General features: G+C 38.2%; 1 protein-coding gene across 11 annotated transcripts in view; it reads right to left on the minus strand.

The window, feature by feature from the left end:
• Positions 1-15,882, minus strand: part of LOC104146915 (erbin) — a 114,919-nt gene that overhangs the window by 36,548 nt on the left and 62,489 nt on the right. For all 11 annotated transcript variants that reach the window (XM_068927481.1, XM_068927482.1, XM_068927486.1 and 8 more), the window contains 3 exons: positions 10,221-10,299; positions 9,315-9,404; positions 974-1,030 (listed from right to left, as the gene is read on the minus strand). In XM_068927481.1, coding sequence (XP_068783582.1) covers positions 974-1,030; positions 9,315-9,404; positions 10,221-10,299 — 226 coding nt within the window. The remainder of the gene's footprint in view (positions 1-973; positions 1,031-9,314; positions 9,405-10,220; positions 10,300-15,882) is intronic.

Below are 15,882 nucleotides of genomic sequence, written 5' to 3' on the forward strand. Positions count from 1 at the left end.
GTTTCTCTTGCTAGAGGAAGACCCCTTTTACTGCACACCGCAACATACTCAGTACTATAGAGCTGGTTATTCATGTCCCACCACTGGGATCTCTGTCCTTCTCCTTACTAACCTTCAGGCCTCCATTATGCATTTAAACCTCTAGATCCAAGTCAGACAATTCAGAGCACTTGTCTAGCTCATAGACACACAGGAAATTTAATGTTGTCACCCTAGGTTTGTTTCGTGAAACAAGAGTGAGTTGTGTAAGGTAGGGCTTAGAAATATTTTGAGAGATAGACACAACTGAATTTTACTGCTAAAACACATCCTACAACAATTTTGAGAACAATTTTAAAACTACAGAAAACATGGCTGAGGAATATGCTTCCATTACGCTAAACAAGCCTGGAATATTACAGAATACGTATTACATAAACAGATTCCATGCCACACAACACAAAAATATTACTTTTTCAGTAGTGAAGTACATTAATTAAAAAAAAATTGTTTACATTGTGTGAATCACATTCCCTCAGTCATTCTGAATAAGCATCTCAAATCCCACATTTCATTTAGAGATCTTAGTACTTAACTAGCAGTGCCTAAATTTCAGGCACTCAGCCACCACAACAGTACCCAGATGGGTATCTGGGGACCAATACAGTTGCATTATGTGGAAAACGTCGACACCTCAAAATGATCGTCCTGAAGTGCCCACGTGCTGAGCTGAGAGCTCTACAGGTGGATCAGAAATCCATAGAGCTGGACAGAGACAGACATCTTTGTGTACAGAATGGGGTACCAGAAAAAAATTCAGGCAAATCTCTGAATAAGATCAGTCAGTTTGAACAGAAATGTAATTGCAGTAGTCTGAAGGAAAAGAGTGTCTTGTTACAGAATTACCAAGTGCCAAAATATTAGTAAAATATTATTAGTAATACTGAGGAAAAAATTCTAGAAGGTATTTAAAATAAATTTCATCTGCACTTACTTTGGCAATATTTTTAACTGGTTTTCTCTAAGTTCCAAAATCTGGAGCTTAGTTAATCTGTAACAGAAAGGAATAACAGATTATCACAATATACAGTATTTTATGACAAACACAATCTCAGTACTTGTTTATATTGCTAAGTTTATACTCTGTAAAAAGAGACCTAAATGTTTGGAATAATTTCTATTCAAGAATACAAATGACAAATGTTTTATCCAGAAATTAGTATGTTCTTCTCTTAGTTACTGGGGTATGGTTTTGGTACAGCACCAAACAAACTGGATGTCAACTGCTTTTCTGCACCTGCTTGAACACGCTTTTTTCCTGCATCCCATATTTTAAAGCATTTCACTGGATTCCTAATGAGTATGTGTTAGCCTCATATACAAAAATACACAGGAAATGAAGAAAGGCAGGATTAGTACACAAAAATTAAGACACTGAATTTCTAATACAGGCCTATGTATCAAAGGATACCACATATTCTTACAAAAAGTCTCATTAGAAGAATACCTGTGGTTTTCCACATGGTAAAAATGACCTTTAAATTCCTCTTGGATTTCCTTTCAGACTCTTTCTAGTCGGTTTCTTAATTCATTTTGATATTTTCTATTAGAGGGCAGTTTGACCTCTCTTTCAATAACGTTTTGTGCAAGAGAAAATAACCTCTACATCTCCAAACTTGACTGCTTGGCCAAGGTAAGTTCAAAGCAGTCTTGCCATTCAAGCAGTGTAGAGCCCCCAATAGAATTTTGTTGGGTAGGACAGAAGCGATAAGATTGTCTCTTCATTAAATGAAAAATGGACCCTGAGTTTGGCTTAAATGCAGACAGGGTCATAAGGATCAAACGCTTCACGTCACCCACCTAGCAGCCCTCATACACCACAAAATAGGGCAGTAAGCTCCCTGACTAAGGAAGGAGTAGAGGGAACAGACTAGTCTTTCCTGAAGAAGCTCAACCAAATATATTGGAAGGACACAGACAAAAAGCTTAATTCTTACTAAGCAGTAAGAACTATATTTAAAATAAAAATAGAAAGCCTAAAAATAATATTTGGTTTTCCTCAAAACATTATCTCATTTATAGATGCATTCAAAAGTAGTGATCTGCTGCACCTATGAACAACATAACAGCCACCTTGAAACAGAGCAGAGGTCAACCTAGCCCTGTATTGCAAGCAATAATTGCCATCTGGTAATAACTGTTAGAGGGAAACCTCTTCTCCTTGCTTTCTCAAAAAAAACCAACCCTATAACAATGCCAGAAGAATACTTTAATATCCTTTGGGATAGCCTCCCCACCTGTGTTAACATTACAACAGCTGTACAATAAGCCCTTATCAAGTTGGCATTCAAATACAGTTCAGACCAGGCTTCAGGGAACTACAAGAGTCCAGAATTACAAAGCACTAATGACCTAATTTTGCACTCTTGTACTCAAAGAAAAACATGCTCTAAAATAAGTCAACAAAAGAGTCTACCTTCAAAGGAGTATTCCGGGACCAGCTATGCCTCTCCTCTAGCATGAGGAGGGGGAAAATAAAAGTCTCACATTCTCATCATCAGCCCAGACAAACTGAGATTACCGCAAAATTTTCTCAAAGGCTTTTGATACTGTCTCCTGTCACATCCTCCTAGGGAAGCTCAAGAAGTGCGGGCTGGATGAGTGGAGGGTGAGGGGGCTTGAGAACTGGCTGGATGGCCGAGCTCAGAGGGTTGTGGTCAGTGGTGCAGAGTCTAGGTGGAGGCCTGCAGCTAGCAGAGTCCCCCAGGGGTCAGTCCTGGGTCCCGTCTTGTTCAACATATTCATCAATGACCTGGAGGAAGGCACAGAGTGCACCCGCAGCAAGTTTGCTGATGGTACTAAACTGGGGGGGGGGGCTGACACACCAGAAGGCTGTGCTGCCATTCAGAGGGACCTGGACAGGCTGGAGAGCTGGGCGGAGAGGAACCTCCTGAAGTTCAGCAAAGGCAAGAGCAGGGTCCTGCACCTGGGGAGGAATAACCCCATGCACCGGTACAGGCTGGAGGTTGACCTGCTGGAAAGTAGCTCTGCCGAGAAGGACCCTGGGAGTCCTGGGGGACAGCTAGCGGACCATGAGCCAGCAATGTGCCCTTGTGGCCAAGGAGGCCAATGCTATCCTGGGGTGCATGAGGCAGAGTGTTGCCAGCAGGTCGAGGGAGGTGATCCTGCCCCTCCGCTCAGCCCTGGGGAGGCCTCACCTGGAGTGCTGGGTCCAGTTCTGGGCCCCCCAGGACAAGAGAGACGTGGCACTCCTGGAGAGAGTCCAGCGGAGGGCTACCAAGATGATGAGGGGACTGGGGCATCTCTCCTATGAGGAAAGACTGCAAGAGCTGGGCCTGTTCAGCCTGGAGGAGAGAAGACTGAGAGGGGATCCCATCAACGTATACAAGTATCTGAAGGGGGAGTGTCAAGAGGATGAGGCCAGCCTCTTCTCCGTGGTGCCCAGCAACAGGACAAGAGGCAACGGGCAGGAACTGGAACACAGGAAGTTCCATCTGGACCTGAGAAAAAACTTCTTCACTGTGAGGGTGACAGAGCACCGGAACAGGTTGCCCAGAGAGGTAGTGGAGTCTCCTTCCCTGGAGACATTCAAAACCCGTCTGGATGGGATCCAGACGCAATATGCTCTAGGTGATCCTGCTGCAGCAGGGAGGTTGGACTAGATCTCCAGAGGTCACTTCCAACCTAAACGATTCTGTGATTCTGTGATTCTCTTCTGTTTCCAAAACCTTTAAATGTTCATGTTACCCACTATAAATCTCCTCCCTCCCAGATTCATCGCAGTCTTGGATAATACGCAACAGCAAGAGACTTATAATTAGATGCAGGTCTTCAATATAAAGGATTGTGAAAATACAACAGATAAAAAGAACAATCTTCTCTAGGAAGAAAGAACAGTAGTCCTTTCTCTTTGGAGACTGCAGATGTTACACTTTATACTCCTAATGATGAACTTAACGTATCAATAGCAGAATCACAAGTCTTCATCTCTTTTGGTATTAGACCATCCAATTCCCACCTCAGAATGGGACTAGCCTCTGGAAATTGAAATTGTTTAGGAATACTGGAGAACAAGAAAAATGATTCTTCCACTAAGATACCAATTCTTCACAGGTTAGGAAGAAATTATGCTCCTCATGCCCCCCCACCCCCCGCTTCTGATGCGGCTCATAACTCCAGATACTTGCTTAAGTTTTTAATACTTTTTCAGCAGTGCTGTTTTTAAATATTGATCTAAAAATAAAGCTGCACATATGAGCAACTCCAGAATCATTTCAGTTGAGGAGTCTTCAACAATCAAACACTGCACAGAAATATTTACAAGTCACCTTAAAACAAAGCTAAAGGGAGTGTTATTTAATTTTAAGTATACTTGGTGTAATGGTTTCAACAAAAATATTATTTTATGCAAATGACTTTTAAAATGTGGCTCATTTAAGAAAAAAATCTAGATAAGTACCTTGCCCAGAGTAAGTTCAGTATTTTTCATAAATCTGAACTCTTTTCTGTTAACTAGACAATCTGTAAAAATATAGGAGAAATATACAGCAGATATACTAAAAAAATTCATGTTAGAACAGCAATGACTTTGGATAACTGAAAATATTTCACAGATAGAGATTCTTGTACTTTTGATAATGCAGAAATATACTTTTTAAATCATAAATAAAATATAAAGGCAAGACAACTGAAATAAATTTTTAGTAGTATCTATTTTGGGCTATCTTTTCATTTCTGCATAAATGAACAATGATGATACAGGTGGGGTCTTAATTACATATATCTAATTTTGCTGAAACTGTTTTGCAAAGTACAGCTTGCCACAGGATGCATTTTCTTCGCTTATGCCCTGCAAATTTTCAGGGAACAAAATTGCAAGTATATTCACAGCAACATCACAATAAAAAAGTCTCTGAAAGCAAAAGCAATTATCCCACTACAGACCACATTCTCAGGGTTTTTAAAATGATGCCATAGGCTGAAAATAAACTCCTTGCTTATCGTAAACACCTATCAGCTGTGTAGACATATCCAATAACTATTATTTTGCTAAGAAACCAGAACATACTTTATAGAAAAGCCACCAAGATTATCTACTATATTCTGTTTAATGTAGTGCTAGTGGCTCTTGTTTTCTGCTGGACAAATAAAACTTGTATCTAACCCTCAAAACATTACCCTTTTAAAGTAGAGTCTCAACATTAGCATGAGGTGAGCTTTAAGTTTTGAATGCTCTATTTTTATATTTGTATATTTAAATTTAACTATTTATGATGTATTTAGAAACAACAGATATGGTTTTTCTTAGGTAACCATAACCCCAGTGGTTCTCAAACTTCTGTGCATTGGCATAGTGGCTACCTCTGGGATTCTGGTCAATATTAACATATGCAAATTTGAATTTGGGAGTGGAGGAAAAAACACTATCACCTCACAATTCCAGAGGAACTGGCACATTTAATCACAAGTCTGGTGATCTTTAATGAGTCTAACAGGCTGGACTGGTACAACATTACTGAAGAACAGCAAATATATAGTACTCAAAGAAAGGAAAAAAGGTCAGATAATTTAATGTCTTTAACCTGACCTCAGTATTATGCAGAGCTTTAGCACAAATTCTGAAGGAGAGAATCAAACATGGTGGTAAACATAGTAACATGCTTCTTGGATTTTTGCCAATAGTAGTTTGCATCACAAAAAACAAAGCTTTCTTTGCTGTGCATCAGGTTGAAGATTACTGATGGAGGCGCTTAAAGACCTATTTTGGAACTGATCCTGTTCAAAAATTTTTAAACAGTCTTAACACAAAGCGTTGGAAAAACGCATTGACCAAGTTAGCTGGTACAACAGAAAACAGGAGTCACAATCAATACAGTGAACTATTAGGACACTCAAGGGGGAGGGGGGCAGGAAACACAAAACATAGCTTTGAGGACTGGAAAAACAGAAGAGGGCTGAGATGCCACAGTGTGAAGTTGTATAGTTGTGATTTCCTTCACTGGTCACTAACTGAGCTGTTTAGGGCATTAGTTGATCATGGGGGAAAACATCATTAGGCAGCTGCAAAAAGGGTTGGTGAAACCCTAGAGCGTAGCCACACACATTTCCAAGAGAAACAAGAAGATAATCATGACATTGTCCAAGACCACGAAGAGATCTCAATTTGAACTCTAAATATAGCTCTGTATGTTGTCGTCTTCGGGGGGGGGGAGGGGGGCAGAAGTGGGGGAAGAGAGAAAAAACGGAAAGATGGATTCAAACCGAAACTAGTTCAAGGAGATCTATTACATAATCAGGGAAAAAGAAGAACTTGTTTAGTCTAACAAATGGATTAAAAAAAGGGAACAATTGCTGCACCAAATTAGAAAAAGTTTATTCCAGGTTTATTCCAGGTTATTCCCTGGATGGGAATAACCAAAGCTTTAAATATCTAGCAGTTTTTTTGCAAATGCATTCCCATATTCCAAAGTACAAAGTTATATCTCAGACTGAACGCAATAGAAAGCACTGGTATTTAGTTGCAAAGCTGTGGGTTGTTAACGCAGTCTGATCATCATTCACACAACACAAGTACTCAAAGTCAGAAGGGGCTGAACTTTACTTCGAAAAAAATAATGCTTCATACAAGGTCAACTGTAACAAGCATCAAATCACTATTTCCCCTTCATATATTTGCATGACAAAAAAGGGAATAGTGGCATCAACAATTAATGCTTACTCACAGACCTCTAAACTAAAGGCATTTTTACCAAATGCCAAATATTACTCAGTTTCAATGATATGAAGCACATTTCCAAAGCTGAGATTTACTTTTCAGATAAGATCTGAAACAGGAAAAAAATGTTTCCTTTGTTAAATTTTTCTATATTTTTCAGAGACAAGGCAGCTTACAGTTCTCTTACGAATGAGAAATGACAACATATGTAAGATATGGTACAGCTATACAATACATGTATTTAAGACTGATTGCATTAGGAACTGAAACTCATTGAATTAATGTCTATCTGCTGAAGAGAAATAGAGCAGTTAGCACCCTTTAACACTGAGTTTTCACTCTGATCACCTCATATATAGCCAACCCACAAACACTTTCATCACCTTGACACACTATTTCAGTTCAAATGTATGAAGGCATTTAGTCCCCATCACTTCTCTTCAGGAGACACAACATATCCTGGAACTAAGTGAAATTCTGAAGATCACCTACTCTTCACAGAAGCAGCAAGAGCTCAGTTGAATAGCTAGATTTACTCCTGCAGGAAGCCCTAGAGTGGGGGAAAATTCCTCTGCATACAAATTTTCAGGCAGATGGTCTGCATCCTATAGGAAGGAGAGATCAGAAAGACTCGTCCCAGTTTGGCTCCTAGTTCTACAGAACATAGCTCAGCTTCAACAGCAGACTTCAGGAAGGAGGACATGGAGGAGGACAGAAGAAAGGACATCACTGATATGCTAAAGAAAACCATTTTACAGAGCTTTAAGAAAAAAGAATCATCTGAGAGACTGTTTTTCTTAAAAAGAACAGAAATTCTCTAAATGAAAAGATATTTTTTGATGTATAGGTCAGAAAGACAGCAACCCTCCTTCTTCCAGCTCACATAATTCCAAGCAGTAACCAAGTATATATTTATTTTGTGTCAACATTAGGATTAATTGCCAGTTATAGCTTAGTTATATTTACAGAACTTTAACACTCTTCAGCAAAGCCTCAACACTAATATACAACGAGGATAAGCTGATAGCACAGGGTTGTTTTGAAATAACTTTTAGGGTTTTATTACAGTTCCACCTTATTCTAATATTTCAATAGTTCTAATATTTTCAGATACCTAACGAAGTTGCAGTATGTTCTACCAGATTCATCATTTTCTAATTTATGTAATCTAAAAATACTCCTATAGAACAGTATTAATTCTGTACCATTGCTAAGTAGGCAAACGTACATAAGTACTTTGAATCTATTTATACACAACTGATGAGAAAAGTCTCAATTTCAGTTTCATCCTCCTAGCTAAAAGCTAAGTATTGCAAGTCACTACTTAAGATATATATTTTCTTTTTTTTTTTTTTTTTTTTTTTTTTAAAAACAAGGCTGAAATTTTCAAAGCTATAAACACAACATTAAAGAACTGGCTTTCAGGCTACCTTCAGTAACCGATTTATTCTTCGGTTAGTGACTTTTAATTAATGACTTCACCAGTTGCCTAACCATTCATCAACTTACAGTACACCTTAGGTGATACAGAAGGGGATGGTTTTGAAGAAAAATGACAATGAAAGTTCTTTTAAGAAGTGTATTTAAGATTAACTTCTTAGCAGATCAACTGTGCGAAGCTGAAGTCTTCATTTTTAGCTCTATGGGCTGTTTTGCACTGATAAAAAACCTGTCCTTTTGGTTACACTAATAAAAGGAAAGAAGACAGAACAACGTGTACACTATTATTAAAAGGCCAAAAAGATTTAAAAAAATGCATCTTCCAGATATTTTTTTCTGTCAAACTTCTGCAGCATTCAGTCTCAAGGCTTTTATCATCTCTTGTAAATTGAGCTGACCCAACTAGTACACAACCTCAGGCAACTGCTTTCATGCAGTCATATGCCTAGTTAAATAATGGCCCTAATTCCTGAAAGAGAGGCTTGGTGGATACGGGATGGCATAGGAGAGTTGCATAAACTAGGAAAAGAGAAAGCAGAAAATAAGAAAAAAGAGAAGAAAAAAGCAGAAATCACAGCACAGTAAGGAGAATAGGATGAACTATGCTTATCTGAGAGTCCTTCATTTTAGCAATATTTTTGCTTCCAAGAATAAGTCTGTTTTAAAAAGGTATGGGGTTGAGTATTTGTCTCATTTAAACTACTACTTTACTTAGTCCTGCATACCATGAAGATGCTGTGGCTCTCAGACAGATTCCTGACAGGGTAGGAGTTACAAATTTGCATAGAAAATCTGTGCATCCTGGAGAGGACAAGCAGAATGACAGATGCTGTTATTTGCTCTCTGCAAATGCTCCTAGATGGTGACTAAACTATTTCAGAAATATTGGTCTCCCATACTTAGACTTGAGAAGCAAATAAAGCAAGTATTTAAGTAAGTTTTGTTTCTTGGCTCTTTATAAACATTATCCCTCCAAACGTCAATGAAAATAATGGTGATAAGGATTTAGGTTTTTTCTTTAATATATCAAATAAATGTATTGGTAATGAACACTTCCTCCTCCCCTCCCCTCCACTTCCTACTTTGCTTGAGAAGCACCAGGAACTGCTCTGCATAATGTAAAACTAAATGTAGATCCTAAGCCTCAAATTCAGCTTACCTGCCAAAGTTGGCTGGCAAGAACTCAAGAAAAGCATCATTCAGGTACAGCTGTGTTAGGTTTAACAGTTGGGAAAATCCATCTGGAAGCCTACAGAGAAATGAAGTAATGTAGTACACTTTTGTTTCATTTATATTCAGTGCATTGTCATACTTTCTTAAGCAACAGTATAGTGTTAAGTCTGATTATAATATAGCGGTAACATGAAAATTTAAAGTAGTACTAGAATTTCTATAAAAATGCACGAGATACCCATTTATTGTAAGAATAGTTTCAGAAATAACTTTTAAATATTGAGGGCAATATCTACAGGCAATAAAAACAACAAATATCATTTTGCTATCTTGTGATCTCTGACACCTAATATGGAAGATACACTCACTAGAGATAATTTGAAAAATTAAAATCTATGCAATACTTACCCACCCCCAGAGTTACTTTAAGCAAAGTTTCTATCTCTGCAAGTGCTAATTCTGGTAAGCTAATTTTATCACTGTAGAAGGTGACAGGCAAGTCTCTTCCTCTAAGCCCAGTTTGAAAAACAGCTGTATAGGCTTAAGAATAAAATTAATTATTTTTATTAAGAAATAACTCTCTTAGTGTATTTGTCTACCTTTACAGAGAAGTGATGGACAAAAGAAAAAAAGCTGGAAAAGCTGCATGGTATAAAGCAGCACTCTTCACATAGCCTATTTATTAGGGCAAAATACTTCACTGACACACCCACACCGTATCCCAGGGCAATGAGGTAAATCAAGACACTTGTAACTCCGGCCAAGTGACTCAGGTAACTCTGCTCCTCACCTCCAGTTCCAAAGGTTGGCTCACAAAAAGTTGTCTGGGGCATGTTTGAGACTCAGCAGTGTTTGGTTAAAATATAAAATATCACAAAAATGACAAACTTACTTTGAAATTGGATTTACGCTGGCCTCAACAACTGTCAAGACTTTACAGTTTTTTATGTTTTCTGGAAACTCCTGTATGCCTGTAAAATACAGAGAGAAATAGGGAAACAGTGTTAAAACATGAGACTCCCTCACAGGAGGCACATAAAACCACTAACCGTAAAAACTTTACAACCAGAGAACTAGTTCTCTGAAGTTTTATTTAGAGACCATTTCCATTAAGAACAAAAAACAAAAACAAAAAACCTTATGCAATATCAATTTCTTTACCATCTATTCTTAAAGCATTTCAGACTGCATCTTAGCAGACAAACAGCATAAGAGTGCACTTACAATTCCCACTGCTCATTACCAAATATTAATCTACTTGTTTGTTGTTGAAATCAGGCTCTCGGTCCTAATTACAACAATTTTTTTTTTTTTTTTTAAAAGTCATCCATACACATACAGCAAAGTTTCAAACAGGATTTGTTAGTCATGTACATGGCTTGGTATGACATTGTTTAAATGGAAAGGCTTCTCTTCTTAAAGTAAGTTTACACCACTCAAAGGTTCTGAAAAGATCTCCCAAAACGTGACACATACTATACTATATCATTATATATTATTATTTGAAGCGATATTATTAGCTTCAAACTATTTGTAGAGAAAGCAAAACATGCTGCAGACACCTTTATGTCAGAAGATCAAAACATTACGAAATCTTTTCTTTTTAAGGTTAGCTCCAGAAATGTCAGAGTGAATTTGCAACCAATACATTTGCCAAAATTCGTATCTGTCAGTGAATGACAAAATAGGCTTTGAAAACAGAAAACAAGCATCAACTGCATCAGTAGAAAATCAGCGCCAAACCATTTTGCTATCCAGAGTTTCATCTCCATCTTTCCTATTCCTTGAAAAACAAATAAAACGATGGTATCACAACTATATTTCCTTTTGCAATATACCACTACAATGTTGTTCTACCCTAAAGCAGGTGTTTGTATTTCAAATAAACTTGTCATAAGTATAACAAACATGCATACTGCTTTACTTTGGCCTGGATTAAGAACATATGTTCATCCTTCACCACTACCTTTAAAAAAAATCCATATGCTAGTAAAATAAAAACAAGTTTAAAACAATTGAAAGATAAATAGTTAAGATCTATTACAATTAAGGCATGTAATTTCATCTGCTTCTAAAATGTTGAAGAGGAGCATGGGTAGGGCAGTCTGAACCTGTGGAGCAAGACAGCTAAGCAGTAACTGTGCTCTGTGGATGCTCTTTGTATTCCAGTGATACAGTGAAATTCCAGGCTACTCTCAGCAACATTAACTCTCACAGTCCAGCTGCAGAGAGAGATACAATGGCAGTGTGTCTTCTAATTGGGATTGACAGGTGGGATTTCATACCTCTTCCCTCATTGTGCATGTTTCTGACAATACCAAAACAGGGAAGAGGGGGCAGGGGGAAGTGAAGCATCAACTGCTAAGTAATGTTTTTGCTAAAATAAGAAATATACAATTTCTCACATTAGCTTAGCCTTTGATTCTTTTTACGTTTGTGCAGTAACAAGATTGACCTTGTAAATAATAACAAAAGAGATCATGATACCACCTGATAAGAAAATTAGCCACAAAATATATACTTTTACATTAAATCAATTAATGATGTTAAGGCAAAAAAGTCACTATGTTCATAAATTCTATTTAAATAGGAACTCTGATTCTGCCAAAGCAGACTTTTAGGCCTTTCTTGACAGGAATCTGTTTGTCATGCCCAATGGCCGAAGGTCTTACTTTTGACTCATACCAGGTGTTGTACTCAGTGTGCTTTTCCTGCCTTTTATCTCTAAATAACAAAGTCACACAGTTAATCCAGGTGTTTAAATACATATTTAAGTATCATGGATCCTTTTAGGAAACAGCTCACTGAACTCAAAGACAATTAGGAATAGAACAAGGAGGCCAGGAGGAATTCAACTCTCAACTGTAACACAGGCGAAAACTTCTGATAATTCTTGTTTCCCTGTGTGCGCAAGTACCTGTGTGTAAATAAATATACAACTTTGGCCACGTGAACTTTACCGAGAGCGGGACTGTGTGGAAGCAGGAAGAGAAGACAGAGCTACTAATTCAATTCACTTTGTCACTCTCACAGTTTAGAATCAAAACCAAAAAAAGACAGTATTTGTAACATAATGAAGCTTCATTTCTGGGAAGCAGCAGGGATATTTTCAGCTCCAGGGATAGTCTTGAAGATTAGAAAACTACATAGAAACACTAGAAAAGTACCTTACCTATTGCAGGTAAGGTTAATGAGGAAGAAGTATGATGCCTTTCCTCCTTAAAATAAATGACGTCTACAATAACTACAGTAAATGACTCCCAAGTTCTCTCTTGGATTCAAAGCAAAAAAGTCAGAGCAGAAGATGATCACAATATTGACCGTAGCTTGGTGTCTGGATGTCATATACTCTGGTACAACATGTTAAAACTCATGTTTTCAATATTAATATCATGTCCACTACCTACATCAAGAATTTATTAAAGCACAGAAGATTTAAATCTGTAATGAATATCTAGGAAGAAAAATGGCTCTTCCTTCCACTAGAGAAGAGGAGGAAGAGGATACCAATATAAACTTGCTCTCAACAGCACAGCCAAATAAAATATTAGCTATCCAAATACAGACATGTTAAATCAGCACGCTTTTGTACATAATCAGAAGACTACACAGCAGTCTCTTGTTTAACTATGCCTTGGACAAAAAAGTAGCAAGAGTTTTAAAAACAAACTAATAACTGAAATTCAACTGATATGGAAAAGTTAACAATATAGTAGCCCATGAATTAAGTTTCGCTTTGTTCTTTGAGCCAGGACTGTCACAGTCCATACTATCTTACCAACCTCTAACACTTAAGTATGGATAAATGGGAGCTATCATTCAGAACAGCAGTAAATTGGGAATGACAGCATGAAGCAATATACTCAAAGTCTGTAGTACATATTCAGAAGACAGAACAAAATTAAGAGACTGTTCATCTCTATTAGGTGATAAGAAGTAGCATTTACTAACTGGTTCTACAAAAAGCTTCAAGCCTCAATAAATACCTGGATCAAATGAACAAATTCTGAGAGATTCACATTGCTTTCTAAATCCTATTTTCCTTCAGGATCTTCTATCATCTCCTTTATCTACTGATGCTCAAGGATTATAGAAAAGGAACACACTGCAACAGATCACTTCTAGGTTATCCAGTCTGTTGCAGTTTTATCCCACTTTCCTTGAGAAGCGTCATAGGGATAGGTTCTTTATCCTGCTGTTTCCTACTTTACAGAACAACCTCCACCCTGTTTCAGTGCTGTAACTGATTTACAGGTCATACTTAACTATCTCACAGTAAACAAACCCCTCACACTTGCGGACTATGATCTTTTTGCAAAGCACAAAAGGAAAAAACATGGCTTGCTGGTAATCTTTAATTCTAACCACTGGATCCACAAACTAAACTGAGAGTAAAATTATTTTTGTAATGTAATTTCCTACAGAAGTGAGATTTGAATAGTAGCATTTAGTATTTACTTGTATGTCTCCTTCCTCCTCGTTTGCCCAAATCTCAGGAATTTTAAACTCATTGTCAATTCCTATCATAACTGACACTGGAAAAAGGGAATAAAATTGGACAATAGTTACAGAAAATTTGGCAATTGGGCAAAGGGAAAACTAAATTGCCTGGGCTGAGCCAAAAAGCAGAAATCATTCATCATTCATAAACTCCATTTGGCAAAAACTCCCCAGCCAAGCAGCACAGCCTACAGACTGGTGATGGTTAATCAAGGTCTCCAGACCAGCCGCAGTATGTGTGCAAAGGCACCAAAAAGGTCGCACAGGGAGTTAGGGTCAACGGCCATAAGTCTGTATGTAATCGACTTCAGTCCTGAATCACATAGCACTGTTGAAATAAGGAATTTCATCTGGTCTCTATCTCCCCAGAGAGCAATAATTGTTTTGGCACAGTTGATAGAACAAGTATGTGCTAATGTCTCCCTCATTGTTAAGACTGCATTAAGGCAATTGTAAGTATAATTGAGGTCTCACCCACCATCTGGAGTTACAGTGATCTCCTCCCCCGGATAGCAGACCCTTTCCTCTCCCCAGGGTCAGCATTACTCACAGAGCAGGAGTGAAAACTGGAACCACCTTTTCTCTTCCTCAGAAAAAAAAAGATTCTGCACTCAGATATCAGCAGTTCTGAGTTTGCAGAAAACTGTGGAAATCAGATCCACTGCTGGCAGGAGCCTGTACTGTGATGGATCCCAGGGCTGACACGTGCAATTGTTTCAGCTATACCGAAGATGGGGTTTTGCTTTGTTGCCCATACTCCAGTCATGTTCGCACATTTTTCTTTGCAATCAAATGCTAACACTAGTATTCCTAAACTTCAATTATTCAAACTATTATTGCTCGAGACAGCAGTGGCAGTACCTCCAAATCAACTTCCACCTCTTTTCACAGAGGAATATTTTAAAACAGAGGGTTGCTAAGAGATTTAATCATCCAATTCCTAAAAAGCATAGGAAAAAAAAATTTCAGTAACAGATATGAGACCTGGGAAAGCTATATGGGTAACACTCCCAAAGGAAAGAGTTTACAGCTGGGTCTCTCAGTTTCTGAAAAACGTGAGAAAAACATTTTCTTGCTCTAAACAGGCACATAGGCACACCAAAAGTCCTCTTGCTGCAAGAACAAATGCCCTCTGTGCACCCTTCCCAGTCTGCAGCCTTACAAGTGGGGATGACACAGAATCAAACATATACACTCAGTCTGCATGAATATAAAAGCAACCTTAATTATGTATGTCCCCTCCACAGCTACTCTATTCACCGTGGCCTGCACTCCTGGGCAAACAGCTGCGAGGACCTGCCTGAAAGCAGCTCCACTATAAAGAGAGCAGCTTTGGTAAGTTTTCCACTCAGTCCTCTTTGCTGCAACTGGAGCAAATATGAATCAAACATGGTAATCAAGATGAAATATTTTCAGAGCTCAAGAAAATATGCCACGACTGTCCCAAAGATAATGAAAACTTTTTGTAAAAGCTCAAATTTTTATCTGAAAAATGAACATACAGTATCAGTCATGGTCTATATTCTTATATTATTTACATAATTTGCTTTGCAGAAGTTTGTAGAAATCCCTAAGTAAAGTAAGCAGCATCTTAGATCCCAGTCAATTCACTGCATAATCCTGACTCATTCATCCTTCCTTTTTAGCATTCATTCTTCTTTCCAAAATTCCTAGAAGATTCACTGCTGCAGCTGGTTTCAGATGAGCCAGGATCCCACATTTCCATGAGATGCTTGACCAGGCTGTAGGGCAGCAGTAACAGCTCCCTTCTCAGAGCTGGAGTTACAACGCTGCACAAGGCACAGCGTTAGCCTCTGCATACCTGTGCAAAAGGCAGGTCTTAGTATGCTAGTCCTTTATTACTAATGAAAACCTATTCGAAATCAAGTCATAATTCCAGGAGTAAGGATGGACTATAGCAACTATATTCTCATCTAGTTCTGTAAACAAATATCCCAAAGCTTTTAATGCCTGCGGTATGTCACATCAGTTGCTCCTCTTGCAGTCTCATGAAGAGGACCGCCAACTGCTGTAGCACTAAAACTAGTAAAGCA

Source organism: Struthio camelus, chromosome Z (assembly GCF_040807025.1).
Source record: "Struthio camelus isolate bStrCam1 chromosome Z, bStrCam1.hap1, whole genome shotgun sequence".
In the NCBI taxonomy this organism is placed as follows: Eukaryota; Metazoa; Chordata; class Aves; order Struthioniformes; family Struthionidae; genus Struthio; species Struthio camelus.